Source organism: Cebus imitator, unplaced genomic scaffold, assembly GCF_001604975.1.
Source record: "Cebus imitator isolate Cc_AM_T3 unplaced genomic scaffold, Cebus_imitator-1.0 Scaffold71, whole genome shotgun sequence".
Classification (NCBI taxonomy): domain Eukaryota; kingdom Metazoa; phylum Chordata; class Mammalia; order Primates; family Cebidae; genus Cebus; species Cebus imitator.
Genome location: NW_016107386.1, coordinates 1,112,887 through 1,127,633, shown reverse-complemented (window position 1 = coordinate 1,127,633; position 14,747 = coordinate 1,112,887). Strand labels below are relative to the sequence as shown.

At 43.7% G+C, this 14,747-nt stretch overlaps 1 protein-coding gene across 3 annotated transcripts in view; it reads left to right on the top strand.

Annotated features, from left to right (window-relative positions):
• The first annotated feature begins 4,671 nt into the window (after positions 1 to 4,671).
• CNNM2 (cyclin and CBS domain divalent metal cation transport mediator 2) overlaps positions 4,672 to 14,747 on the top strand; it is a 165,700-nt gene continuing 155,624 nt past the window's right edge. Inside the window, exon 1 of one of the 3 annotated variants that reach the window (XR_001826070.2) lies at positions 4,672 to 6,527. Coding sequence is in view for 2 of the 3 variants with exons in the window: in XM_017531075.2 (XP_017386564.1) it covers positions 4,907 to 6,527 (1,621 nt within the window). In the remaining variant the exon portion in view is untranslated. The remainder of the gene's footprint in view (positions 6,528 to 14,747) is intronic. The other 2 variants (XM_017531075.2, XM_017531078.2) reach the window with 2 other exon arrangements.

Here is a 14,747-nt window from a genome sequence, read left to right as displayed (position 1 = left end):
CAGTGAAAAAATAAATTTCCATTGTATAAGCTAACCCATCTGTTATGGTTTTTTAATTTTAATTTTATGTTTTAAAGACAGAATCTTGCTCTGTCACCCAGGCTGGAGTGCAGTGGCACAATCTCAACTCACTGTAACCTCCGCCTCCTGGTTCTAGCAATTCTCCTGCTTCAGCCTCCCAAGTAGCTGGGACTACAGGTACATGCCAACATGCCCAGCTAATTTTTTGTATTTTAGTAGAGATGGGGTTTCAAAGTGTTGCACAGGCTGGTCTTGAACTCTGAGCTCAGGCAATCCACCTGCCTTGGCCTCCCAAAATGTTGGGATTATAGGCGTGAGCCACCGTGCCCAGCCCTGTTATGGTTACTACTGAGTATCAACTTGATTGAAGGACGCAAAGTATTGTTCTTGGGTGTGTCTGTGAGGGTGTTGCCAAAGGAGATTAACATTTGAGTCAATGGGCTGGGGAAGGCAGATCCACCCTTAATGTGGTGGGTACAATCTAATCAGTTGCCAGGGAATATAAAGCAGGCAGAAAAATGTAAAAAGATGAGATTGGCCTAGCCTCCCAGCCTACTTCTTTCTCCCGTGCTGGATGCTTCCTACCCTCCAACACTGGACTCCAAGTTCTTCAGTTTGGAGACTCAGACTGGCTCTCTTTGCTCCTCAATTTTGCAGACAGCCTATTATGGGACCTTGTGATCATGTAAGTTAATATATATAAAGTTCTGTCCCTCTAGGGAACCCTGACTGATACACTGTCTGTGGTATTTTATTATGGCAACCCGAGCACACTAAGACACACTTTTTAGAATAGCTCTGACACTGCATATATCTAAAACCTCTATTCCTCGAAGTTCCTCAATTCTTTCACTTTATTTGTACTTCTTTTTAAGACATTTGATGTTCAATCTTGTATTACATAGTTATTTATGCAAACATTTGCTAACTTCCCTGCTAGTAAGTTTTTGGGGTAAATTGTAGTTCTGTAATGCCTAGTACCTGGTTTGGAAGTTATTAAATATACAATATATTAGTTGATAAATTTATTATTTATTTAAGATGGAGTCTCACCCTTTCGCCCAGGCTGGAGTACAGTGGTGCAATCTCAGCTCACTGCAACCTCCACCCTCTGGGTTTAAGCAATTCTACTGCCTCAGGCTCCTGAGTAGTTGGGATCACAAGTGCCTGCCATGGCACCCAGCTAATTTTTGTATTTTTAGTAGAGATAAGGCTTCACCATCTTGGCCAGGCTGGTCTTGAACTCCTGACCTCATGATCCGCCCGCCTCGGCCTCCCAAAGTGTCAGGATTACATGCGTGAGCCACTGTGGCCAAGTCTAGTTGATAAATTTATAAATAAAAGAGGAGAAAAATAAATGAGGTGAGAAAACAAAACTTTTAATTTAAAATTTAAAGAGGACACAGAGAATTGGGGCCATGTATTAACAAATGGAAACAAATAAGTTAAATCTTCAGTTTACTCATATTTAAAATAAATAGGTTCCTGCCAGCAGAGGTGTTAAAAAATAAATAGGTATCTCAGAGGAACTGGAAATAGGGGCAGTTTTGTTTTTCCCACTGACATGTTGTTTTGTCTTTGCATGGAGGAATTTGTCTTATTGGAGTAGAATTTTAGCCCAGCTTCAGAGAATGTGGAGAAAAGACCATGGGAATGAACTCAGCTGGTATGGGAAAGCTGATATTTTATGACTAGAGTCATAAATGAAAGCACTGGTGTCAGAGCCATGCAAGTCTGAGTCTTAAGAGAGGGCTCAGATTTGGACATTCAGGACGTTTTGTTTTCCTGGCATCTTATTCCTAGTTACCATCCTCCTGTTACAGTCTTCTTTATTTCCCACCTGTTTCTCATTCCCCAAATGTAGTTTTAAATTAGTTTTTAAAATAGATAATATTCATATGTGAATTTGAGCTTTTTCTTTTTTTCAATATTGTAAATTGTCTGGGTATGTCCTTTCTGATCTTTTTTCTTTGAAGTCCTGAATTTCTAACCTGCTTCTAAATTGCTGAATGTCACATTTTCCTGATCGTTCTAGCTTTCTCTGAAATGCACAGGAAATGTCTGTAGGGTTGGCAAGCTCCTCCTCCCCCCACTTCACTCCTATTCCAAACGTGTACTTTCAGCATTGGAGAGCCTGTCTTCTCCCTTAGCTCCCTTAAAAACATTTGTATTTCCACTTTTTATGAAGTTAAAATGGTTTCATTTCAATCCACTGACGTAGAAGGATCATGTCTATCCTTAACCTTTGTCAAATGCCCTTAAAAATAATTTTTTTCCTTTGAAACTTCCATAATGCCACTCTTATAAATGCGTGCCAAGCCTGTCGGTTGTTTTCTTCCTCTGAACTTACTTTTCAAATATAGTAGTATAAGACTTGGGGTAGATGAAACAGCATCAGAAATGGAGGGCTGGAAACTAGATTCAGGACATTGTTTAAAATAATCAGAATAAATACTTTCATTTATTTAACATTCTACATATATTGTTTTGAATATCTATCATTGGCCAGGTGTGGTGGCTCATACATGTAATCCCAGCACTTTGGGAGGCCAAGGAAGAAGGATCTCTTAAGGCAGGAAGTTTGAGACCAGCCTGGGAACATGGCGAAACCCTGTCTCTACTAAAAATTTTAAAAAATTAGGCAGACGTAGTGGCGTGTGCTGGTGGTCCCAGCTACTTGGGAAGCTGAGGTGGGAGATTTGCTTGAGCCCAGGAAGTGGAGACTGCAGTGAGCCGTGACCGTGCCACTGCACTCCAGCCTGGATGACAGAGCAAGACCCTATCTCCCAAAAAATATATGTGTATGTAGGCCAGGTGTGGTGGCTCATACATGTAATCCCAGCACTTTGGGAGGCCAAGGTGTGCGGATCACCTGAGGTCAGGAGTTTGAGACCAGCCTGGCCAACATATAGTGAAACTCTGTCTCTACTAAAAATACAAAAATTAGCTGGGCGTGTGCATGCCTGTAGTCCCAGCTACTTGGGAAGCTGAGGCAGGAGAATCCCTTGAACCTGGGAGTCAGAGGTTGTGAGCCGAGATCGTGCCACTGCACTCCAGCCTGGGTGACAGAGTGAGACTCCATCTCCCAAAAAATATATGTGTATGTAGGCCAGGTGCGGTGGCTCATACCTGTAATCCTAGCACTTTGGGAGGCTGAGGCAGGCGGATCATGAGGTCAAGAGATCAAGTCCATTCTGGCTAATGTGGTGAAACCCCATCTCTACTAAAAATACCAAAAATTAGCCGGGTGTGGTGGCACCCACCTGTAGTCCCAGCTACTCAGGAGGCTAAGGCAGGAGTATTGCTTGAACCAGGAAGGTGGAGATTGCAGTGAGCCAAGATCGTGCCACTGTACTTCAGCCTGGCTTTTAAACCAAGGGAGTAACAGAATCTTATGGACAAGATCACTGGCCGCTGGGTTGAGAAGGGAAAAGAGCAGGTGTAGAAGAGGAAAGATCAGGCAGGAGGCCACTGCAATAATTTCATTCCAGAAATTACTCATACCAGAAACTAATCAGAGAAGTTTGATGCATTTACAAAAGGGGGAGAAAATGTGCTTGTAGAATACAAAAGAGGTAGAGAAACACTAAACACTTTGAATGTTTTAAGTTTCAAGGAAAAGACCGATTTGGCAGCTATTCTGCTATCTCGTCACCTCCAGGTGATGCTGGGAGTACTGGGGAGCTAGGTTTCCAGAACTTTTTGTTCTTGAGTGACCTATGAGCCTAGCAGAATTTGGTCAGTGTGATTAAGAATGAGCCTCTGTGAGTCTCTTTAGGATGTTTGCCCCCTTCCATTTCCTAAACTTGCCTGGGTGCCTGTTGGGAATACAGATTCCGGGCCCTTCCTATTCTGTAAATATGGGAAAGTGTCTAGGAAATATATGCTTTCAGCAAGAATATGTAGGGGTTCTATGACTAGGAAATTTGGGGAACTGTCCCTCTGACCGCCCAATCCGTAACTCCTGCACACTTTTGGGGTATGTCCCTGACGGGGAAAGCGTTGCAGGGCGCTTGTGCGGCCCGCAGGTGGCGCCACGTGACCGCAAGCCGCAGAGGGCGCGCGTCTCCTAGAAGAGGCGCGAGGACTGCTGGTCCGCAGCTGTGCAGGGCCACCGACGCCGCTTACCCCTGCGGAGCGCAGCGCAGGTGGAGTGGGGGAGTGCGGCCGGTGCCCCGGCTTTTTAGGCTGTCTAGTTGGCTTCTTGGGCTCCCGGGGCAGGAGGGCGCCGAGGCTTTCTGCCTAGAAATTGAGAACTGGACAGCCAGCAAGCTGATGCGGCGGAAACTTGCCACTTCGTGCCGCAAGGCTTTGGTCCAAACCCGGCCGGTCCAGGCGCCGGGATCTACTACAGGGCCCCCTGTGGAGCACCGGCCCTGCGGACAGCTCCTTCCTATTGGCAGGGGGACGGAGGCCCCGCCCCTTTTCCTACAGCGCTCATCTTTGACTGGCTCTCGAGTCCCAGCTGGCCACGCCCCCTCCCCTCGCACATACACAAGAGTCACGCGCCTTTCAGTTGGAAACTTGGCGTGCAGAGGGGGACGGTGGCTCTCATCGCCCCACCCACTTACCTTGCCATTGGTCCGCGGAGCGGCACACGGCCACGCCCCCATTCCAGCCCCCTGGCCAGGAGGGCGGGCGCCCGCTCGTGATTGGCTGGTCGGCCTGCCTCTCGCGGGAGCAGCCGGCGCTTCTCTCCCTCCCTCTGTACCCTCCTTCTAGCCTCGGGGTTCCTCAGCTGGCAGAGGTCGAGTCATTGTCAGTCAGGGAGGCGAACTGCTGAGCACTGGCCGCGGGCGCTCCGTTGCAGTCTCGCTCAGGGGCTGGTGCCTGTGCTCGCGCCGCCGGGTGGAAAGGATGAAGCCGCAGCTGGAGCAGCCACCCTATGATTGGCTGTGGCGCTTGTGAACCCAAAGTAAAGATGGCGGGCGGGCAGGCAGCCGCCGCACTGCCCACTTGGAAGATGGCGGCTCGCCGCAGCCTCAGCGCCCGCGGCCGGGGGGTCCTGCAGGCGGCTGCGGGGCGGCTGCTGCCGCTGCTCCTGCTGAGCTGCTGCTGCAGCGCGGGCGGCTGCGCAGCGGCGGGCGAGAACGAGGAGACGGTGATCATCGGGCTGCGGCTGGAGGACACGAACGACGTGTCGTTCATGGAAGGGGGGGCGCTGCGGGTGAGCGAACGGACCCGGGTCAAGCTGCGGGTGTACGGGCAGAACATCAACAACGAGACGTGGTCCCGCATCGCCTTCACCGAGCAAGAGCGGCGGCGCCACAGCCCTGGCGAGCGCGGACTGGGGGGTCCCGCGCCGCCGGAGCCGGACAGCGGCCCCCAGCGCTGCGGCATCCGCACCTCAGACATCATCATCTTGCCCCACATCATTCTCAACCGCCGCACCTCGGGCATCATCGAGATTGAGATCAAACCGCTACGCAAAATGGAGAAAAGCAAGTCCTATTACCTGTGCACGTCGCTCTCCACGCCTGCCCTGGGCTCCGGCGGCTCAGGGTCCGCGAGTGGCGCCGTCGGGGGCAAGGGCGGCTCGGGGGTGGCTGGGCTCCCGCCTCCCCCATGGGCCGAGACCACCTGGATTTACCACGATGGCGAGGACACCAAGATGATCGTAGGCGAGGAGAAGAAGTTCCTGCTGCCCTTCTGGCTGCAGGTGATATTCATTTCGCTGCTGCTGTGCCTGTCGGGCATGTTCAGCGGCCTCAACTTGGGGCTTATGGCCCTGGACCCGATGGAGCTGCGCATCGTGCAGAACTGCGGCACGGAGAAGGAGAAGAATTACGCCAAGCGCATCGAGCCGGTGCGCAGGCAGGGCAACTATCTGCTGTGCTCACTGCTGCTGGGCAACGTGCTGGTCAACACCACGCTCACCATCCTGCTCGACGACATCGCCGGCTCGGGCCTCGTGGCCGTGGTAGTCTCCACCATCGGCATCGTCATCTTCGGGGAGATTGTGCCTCAGGCCATCTGCTCCCGGCACGGCCTGGCTGTAGGGGCCAACACCATCTTCCTCACCAAATTTTTCATGATGATGACCTTTCCCGCTTCCTACCCGGTCAGCAAGCTGCTGGACTGCGTCCTGGGCCAGGAGATAGGCACCGTCTATAACCGGGAAAAACTGCTGGAGATGCTCCGGGTCACCGACCCCTACAACGACCTCGTTAAGGAGGAGCTGAACATCATCCAAGGGGCGCTGGAGCTCCGCACCAAGACGGTGGAGGACGTGATGACCCCGCTCCGGGACTGCTTCATGATCACTGGCGAAGCCATCCTGGACTTCAACACCATGTCTGAGATCATGGAGAGCGGCTACACCCGCATTCCAGTGTTTGAGGGGGAGCGCTCCAACATCGTGGACCTGCTGTTTGTCAAAGATTTGGCCTTCGTGGATCCAGATGACTGTACTCCCTTGAAAACCATCACCAAATTTTATAACCATCCCTTGCACTTTGTTTTCAATGACACCAAGTTGGACGCTATGCTGGAAGAATTTAAGAAAGGTGGGAAATTTTGGTATCTTTCATTGGCTTGCTCTTTCTTTCTCCATCCTCCTCCCTACTTGAGTCCCCTACCCTCAGACCAACCCCCCAAGGCGAGTTGACCGGGATTTCTCCTCTCTCTTAATTGCAAAGTTGAAAGGGTGGCGTGGATTTGGGGATGGATTGAACTAGTAAGTGCTACTAGGTTCTTTAAAAGCACAAGACAGCCATCACTTTTTCCCATTATGGCTGTGTAATTTCATTGCATGACACTTTTTTTGTGTGTGTTTGTGTGTGTCCTTTGTGTGGGCCTCTGATCTTGAGGAGTCTGCTGCCTTTGTTGTCTGGGTTCTTAGTGGGTAGGTGAAGGTAGGGGCTGGCTGATGCCATGCCGTTTAGTTGACTTTAATCACAGGCATTTGGAAAACATAGCTTTTGTAAACCCACTGCAGTCCTTTTCCTCCTCCTCAAACGTCCACACTGGCCTTTCAAAGATTGGAAGTACATTTTCTATAGCTTCTGTTCCTGCTTGCCTGGCGACTTGTGGGGAAGATTGAGGTCTGCCTTTGAGGGTAAGGAGTGGGTGGGGTGAACTAAGTACTACCAAAAAATTTACCCGTTTTGGATATGACTTCTCTTAGCTATTAAAGAGTTGTTTTTTTTGTTTTTAAACTAAAATTAGTTATTAATATGTAACTTCGAAAGACTAGAGGTGAGTTAGCTTTTTATGAGGCTGTATCTCCTGTAGCCTTCTTCACTATTTTACATTTATCTAACAACAGTTAGCAGTTTTCCAAACCAAGTGTGATTTTGGCAGAAGGCTTGAGCCTTTGACAGCAGAATGATTCCCTCTATTAGGGCTTATTTATTTCTTGACTCTTTCAGTTTAAAGTATTCTTTTTTTAACCTTGATCACCGATACATTAAATTGAAGTATGTCTCCAAGTCAACTCTCACTGTTTCAAGGTGCTTATACAGCACATCATTTCTTGCATTGTGGTATTTGTTTGTTTTACCATATAATGAACAGGTAAATAGCAAATCACACTATTATTATTGAAGTTCTGAATGTTTCCAGTCAATAGTGTTATTTGAAAACCAAGGGATGCTGTGTTTTTGAATTATGATGATGTTAGTGCATGTGCCGGTATTGAAATGTGTATGTAACCTTTCATTACCTGATAGTCCTCAAAAGTGTTCCTAAGTGTTCCTTCTTCAAATAGAATTTTGATCACTGGTAGTTGTCTCTCCTCTGAAGAAGGTGGTATGTACCTGGTGACAGCTCACTGGATATGATGATCTGAACATACTTAAAGAGCGTATGGTTGTCCTAATTCCATTTTTCTGGTTGAATGATGTCCTTTCTAGAACAGGATCACATTGTAGTAATTTTTATATAAAGGGATAGAGTAGAATGTGCTTTGAAGATTGGTATATTTGCATTTAAAAGCAGAAGGAGGTTCTTCTAGTTTCTTAAATATTAAAAAGAAAATATCCAGTATCTCTAGGTGACATAAATTATTTTGGGGGTATCATTCTTTCACAGCTAAGTTGTTAATTAGAGCATCTAACTTCTTTCATTTTGCAGTAATATCTGTAATATAGAAAGATACATTGGAATGTTTGGAAATGCCCCTAAAAGTCTTTCTATTGCTAAATTTCCCAATATTGATACAGATGATCTAGTGCATGATATTTTTTATTACTCAAAATTTTGCACATTTACTGATGGATTGATGACACTAGTTTGTACTTCTTGCTGAAGTCTTTTCTTCACTTCTGTATCTTTTTATCTTGAGAATTTAGTATTTTACCTCACAGCTCCTTAATCTTGCCCAACTCAAAATTTCAAAGTTCATATTATTTTGAAATCTGTGTTTGACTGACCTTGAACAACTTTTCTATGATGGATTTATTTTAATGAGGAGCTCTTTTTCCTTCAAAATTACTTAGTATTTTTTTGAAATGTATTTAAATGATGGAATTACTAATATTTCCCCATGAATTCTAGAAAAATAATAATGCACAAGATTTTATTTTTGTCTTTAATGAGAATGACGTATTTGGTAAGAAGATAGTCCAAGTTGGCTGGGTGAGGTGACTCACACCTGTGATCCCAGCACTTTAGGAGGCTAAGGCGGGCGGATCACAAGGTCAGGAGATTGAGACTATTCCAGCCAACATGGTGAAGCCTCTTCTCTACTAAAAATACAAAAAAATTAACTGGGTGTGGTGGCGTGCACCTGTAATCCCAACTACTCAGGAGGCTGAGGCAGGAAAATGGCTTGAACCCGGGAGGCGGAGATTGCAGTGAGGGAGATCGAGCCACTGTACTTCAGCCTGACAACAGTGTGAGACTCCGTCTCCCAAAAAAAAAAAAAAAAAAAAAAAAAAAAAAAAAAAAAAAAAAAAACTGGGTAAAAAAAAAAAAAAAACATATCAAAAAAAAAAAAAAAAAAAAAAAAAGAAGATAGTTCAAGTTAAAGGCATATATTCAAGCTAGTGGCGTATTCGGAAGAGCAGACAAAGATAGTTGGTTGCAAATGGGAAATTTAAGCCATGATCTTAGAAGGACAGAATGAGTATTTGTTACTTTATGGGAATAATTGAGTTTTTCACCTTTCCTTTCCTGGATTTTTTTTTTTTTATGAGTTTGGTTACTTTAACCTTACTATTAGTTGTATTGGTCCTTTTTTTATGGCTGAGTTTCAACTGATGTGTCATTTTCTAAATCGTGTCTTCATTTTCTAAATCAATTATGACATAATCTTAACAATCAACCCTTTATTGTTTTTCTCTACTGAATAATGGTGCATTGGATGGTTTGAAGACTTTTTCTTCCTCTACCTCTCTCCTAAATTCCCTATTTACAAAACAAAAACAGAAACAAAACAGACACTCCAGCAATGCCAACTGTAACTCCGCAAACTAGGTTAGATCATAAATCCAGATCTCATTGAAAATTATTCTTTTGGCCAGGCATGGCGGCTTATGCCTGTAATCCCAGCATTTTGGGAGGCCAGGGTGGGCGGATGGCTTGAGCCCAAATAGAAGGTTCTGTAATGTGGGAAGAAAAGCAACCTTTATATTAGTATATGTGAATGTCTTCTTTCATCTTTCTTTTTTTCTTTTTCCCAAGAGACAAGGTCTCACTATGTTGCCCAGACTGGATTCCAACTGTGAATGTCTTTTTTTCTCTGGCTACCAGGAAACTCTTGGCTTTATTTGAGGTTGTAAGATAGTAATTGTGCTACTTTTACAGTTTGATCATGATGATGGTGATGATTATTACTTACCTATGTATTGTGTGCCAGGCGCAGGGGCTAGGGCTTTATATGAATCACTTTGTTTAAATTTCACAATAGCTGAATGAAGTATTATCTCCATTTTACAAATGAGGAAATTGACTCTTGAGTGAAATGATTTGTTAAAGGTCACTCAGTAATTTGTGCCTTGGAGTTTTAACTTGGGTCTTTGTGATACCAGGATCTGCTCTCTTAACCTCTCTATTATGCTGCTCTCCTTGATCCTGGTTTGATATTTCTAGTTTACTGAGTGTGAGGTTTAGCCTTTTGTCTCAACACTGCCTCAGAGCCTATTGGGAAATAGAAAAAAAATGTGTTTAAACATATATGGCCTTAACCCAATGCTTCTGTGGTATTGTTCATAACAACTGGTGTCCCCTTTTTTGCCGTTAAAACAAATAAGTTTTTTGGCCTATGTGATCCTAAATCTAAAGAATTGTGTTGACAGTGTTTGCATGTCAAGCATCAAGATTCATTTTGGAAATGTTTGATACTAACACTGTGTTGTACTAGTGTGCTTCTGCCATGGGCTGCCCTACAACTGTTTTTCCCATAGCTAAATATGTAATAATGTTTCACTGTTGGTTTCTTATCTGTTTCTGTTGCAAGGGTCACAGAGTAATTGGTCAAATTCAGTTTTACTGTGTTTTAATCTTGGTTTTTATTTACATTTTTGAATCTATCTGTATAACTGGTTGCTAATGAGCATCCTTTACACAACTCTGCTTTCTGTATTCCATGCAAGGAGCCTTTCTCTTTTAGGTGTGTGTGTTAGTTTTGTAGCTTCTTACAAGTCTAAATAAGAGAATGAATTCAGTAAATACCACTAGAGGATTATGAGAATTTTAGAAAAACTAGAGCAATGTAGTGTAGGGGGAAGGAAAAGCAAAATGAAACGCTGCCACCTTTGTGTGTGGAAACCTTGTTAGAGGCTCTCCATTCACCTGACAAAACCGTCCTCACAAAAGATTGGGCCACCTGGTTGTCTCTGCTGAGGTGCATTTGAAGAATTAGTAACCAGTTACTGTTTCTTTGTTTTTCTTTTAGCTTTGTAACAGTTGCATTGCAGTATTGCAGAGCATGCTATTTACAGCTGGTAGGGACTCAGCCAGCCTCTTTTCTAGCTTTTTCTTAGTTGAGAACAGGTGGGATCACCAGATAATGCTGTTCTTCAGAGAAGGAATTCACTGTGCAGTTTTCACCTAAGATATTAGGTAATTTCTTTGTATAACTCAGCAAGTCTCTCCATATTAATATGCTGAGCGCCTACATACATTTTTTTCTCACCAAATTAAGTGTTCTATTTGCCTTGAGTCTAGGAATTTTTAAAAAAATTTATCAATATTTATTAGGGTCTTGCTATGTTGCCCAGGCTGGTCTTGAACTCTTGGCCTCAAGCAATCCTGCCATCTCAGCCTCCCAAGTTGCTGGGATTACAGGTGCATGCCACCATGCCTGGTTAGAAGATGTTTTTACTGGTGTTTAAATATGTCACAGGGAGTGGATATATTTGTTTTCATGATCTTATACATTTATTTTTGTGCAGTATCATACATTAAATGATTGTAATTTTGTGTGTTTTCAGAAGACTATTATGAAATACCCAGAAAGTATAGAATCAGAGCTGGAAGGCAGGCAGCTTGAGGATTACCTTGTCCATGTTTGCCAGATTTACCTGATGATAAATAAGATTTACTTGGATCACTTAAAAAGAATAAGGTCTTTGGCCTCACCCAGAGACCTCCTGAATTGGGAAAGGGCTTTGGAATCCATGTCGTTTACAGTTTCCCTGGGGTACTTCTTATGGTTAGGTGAGTTTAGGAAAAACTGGTCTAGTCAGCCTCTTGATTAAGAAAAGTAAACCCTGGGAAAGAGAAAAAACAAAGTAATGACATTTAGGGCCACCTACCTAGCTAGTAGCATCAACTGAACTAGAATCCATGTCCCTGACTTCTAGATTAGAGTTTTTTCTGCTCCAGCAGGCTGTTCTTCTGGTCCCAGGTTGTTCAGAGATGAAGGTAGCAGCGTCACTGAAAAAGCGAATAGTCAGTGTTACCATTGGTTTTTGTTTGTCTTGTGATTTTGCCGTCAATATTTTAGATGACCTGGATTTAAGCAATTTTCGACAAGCATTTTATATAGAAAATAAGTCCAAGACTGTGAGCTCATTTTTATTTAATTTTATGTTTCATTTTTATCTTAGTTTAACTGAGTTTTTACTTTATTGTGGTTAGACTAAGAGGGTATTTTAGGAAATGAGCATTGATACCTAGATTATTTGAAGCCTCAGGTAATTAAATAAAAGATATTTCATTTGATCTAGTTTAGTTTGGATATCTCTTAATGATTTACTTTTTCACTGATTTTTTTTTTTTTTTTTTTTTTTGAGATGAAGCCTCACTCTGTTGCCCAGGCTGGAGTGCAGTGGCACGATCTTGGCTCACTGCAGCTTCTGCCTCTCAGGTTCAAGCAATTCCCTGCCTCATCTTCCTCAGTAGCTGAGATTACAGGTGCCTGGCTAATTTTTGTATTTTTGTAGAGGTGGGGTTTCACCATTTTGGCCAGGCTGGTCTTGAACTCCTGACTTCATGATCTATCCTCCTTGGCCTCCCAAAGTGTTGGGATTACAGGCATGAGCCACTGTGCCCAGCTGATTGTTTCTTCTGTGAGAGTAATGATGATTGGATTTGGTTAGAACTATGGGGGTGAAACTTCCTCGACTCTTTTCATTTCTGTTCACAGTACATACAGATCTGTAAAATTTCCATGGAAATGTTCATCAAAGCTTTTGAAATCTATGTACTATGCATCTATGTACCTTCTGTGCCACACCCCTCCCAAGTTTTAAAAAATAAGGTAAGCTAATTTCTTACAGAGAATCATGCTGTTTTTTAGAAGTTATTATGTTACTGGGATCATTGAAGTCTGAGCATAAGCATTTAGGTGAGGAGAGACCATAGTTAAATACCAGCTCTGACTGAGTAGGAGCTGGATGGAGCAGGAAAGGACCTTGTTTGCGTTTTCTCTTGTGTGTTTTTTTTTTTTTTTCCCCGACCACGTTTTGGACATATTCTCTTGGTTTTTATGGGATTACACACTACCTTTCCTGCCCCACAAAAGGGCCTCTGAATTATTTAAGTTCTGAAGCATTCTTAACTATTGTGAGGGACTGGTTAATTTTTAATTATTAGTAAATCTAAACACAATTTAAAATATCATTAACCAGAAAAACCCACAAAACAGACTGAACTGTTTTGTGGGTTTTCCTGCTTTTACTTATTTATTTTTGAAACAGGGTCTTGGTCTGTCACCCAGGCTGGAATGCAGTGGTGCTGGCTTAGCTCACTGCAGCCTCAACCTCCCAGGTTCAAGTGATCTTTCTACCTCAGCCTCCAGAGTAGCTGGGGCCACAGGCATGCGCCACCACACCTGGCTATTTTTGTATTTTTAGTAGAGATGAGGTCATGCCATGTTGCCCAGGCTGATCTCGACTCCTGGGCTCAAGTGATCTGCCTGCCTTTGCCTTCCAAAGTGTTGGGATTACAAGCATGAGTCACCATGCCTGACCCCTGCTTTCATTTTAAATATAAAATTTTAGTTTACAGGTGTGAGCCACCACACCTGGTCTTACGTAAACTTTTAAGAGTGAACCTGTGGAGTGTAATTAGATGCATAGTTACTTATAAAGTAGTATATATTTTTCAAATGAGCCCTTTTCTCTCTCTCTCTCTTTCCCTCTCTCTCTCTCTCTCTTTCTCTCTCTCTCTCTCTATATATATATATATATATGTATGTATATGTTATTGATAGCAAACTTCCAATTCAGTAAGATTTGCTTGACATATAGAGTACTATTAAACTCAAACACATGGAAGCAGATCACTAGCACTGAATACAGTTTTTTTAAAGTATTGTCTTTTCATCTTTTTTTTCCTCAGAACACACAAACAAGAAACCCCAAATCATACCAACACTGAAGAGACAATAAGAAGCATTATTTCTTTCAACATCTCAGACATTGGCAACTCTAGGATGTCTATATAGGATAAAAAGAGGTAGCAATTGGCCAAGCATAGTGGCTCACGCCTGTAATCCCAGAACTTTGGGAGGCCCAGGCAGGCGGATCACTTGAGGTCAGGAGTTCCAGACCAGCCTGGCCAATGTGGTAAAACCCCATCTTTACTAAAAATACAGAAAAATTAGCTGTGTGTGGTGGCGGCCACTTGTAATCCCAGCTACTTGGGAGGCTGAGGCAGGAGAATCACTCGAACTTGGGTGGCGACGGTTGTAGTGAACCGACATTGTGCCACTGCACTCCAGTCTGGGCAATGGAGTGAGACTCTTTCTCAAAAAAAAGTAGGGGTGGTGGCAGGCTTCAGAAGGAGGAACTAGATGTTTGTGGTCTAGCATAGGTGTCAATGGAAAATGGGGATGCCAGACCCTCTCTCTGTGTTACATTAGTGCTATGATTGAACGTAAACCCTGTTGTAATGACTGTGAGATCTTCATATCATCATATTTAACCCTCCCTTGCTGTCATTCTGAGGTGGGAGTGCTTCTTTTTTGAATTCATATGCTATGGGGAGGATAGCATCTGTTAAATGCAAAGGTTAAGAAAAATGCGCTCTTCCTTGATCTGTTTTGGACAAGTAACTTATCCTCTTTAAGCATAAGTTTTTTTCATAGTAAAATGGGGATATTTTCTGACTCACATGATACTTAGAATTATTATGCTAATAAATGTAAAAATGTTTCTAACAGTACCTGGCACTTTGTGTTTAGTTAACCAGTATTTTTATTATAACAATTCTTTCTTTTTTTTTGAGACAGAGTTTCACTCTTGTTACCCAGGCTGGAGTGCAATGGCGCAATCTCGGCTCACCGCAACCTCCGCCTCCTGGGTTCAGGCAATTCTTCTGCCTCAGCCTCCTGAGTA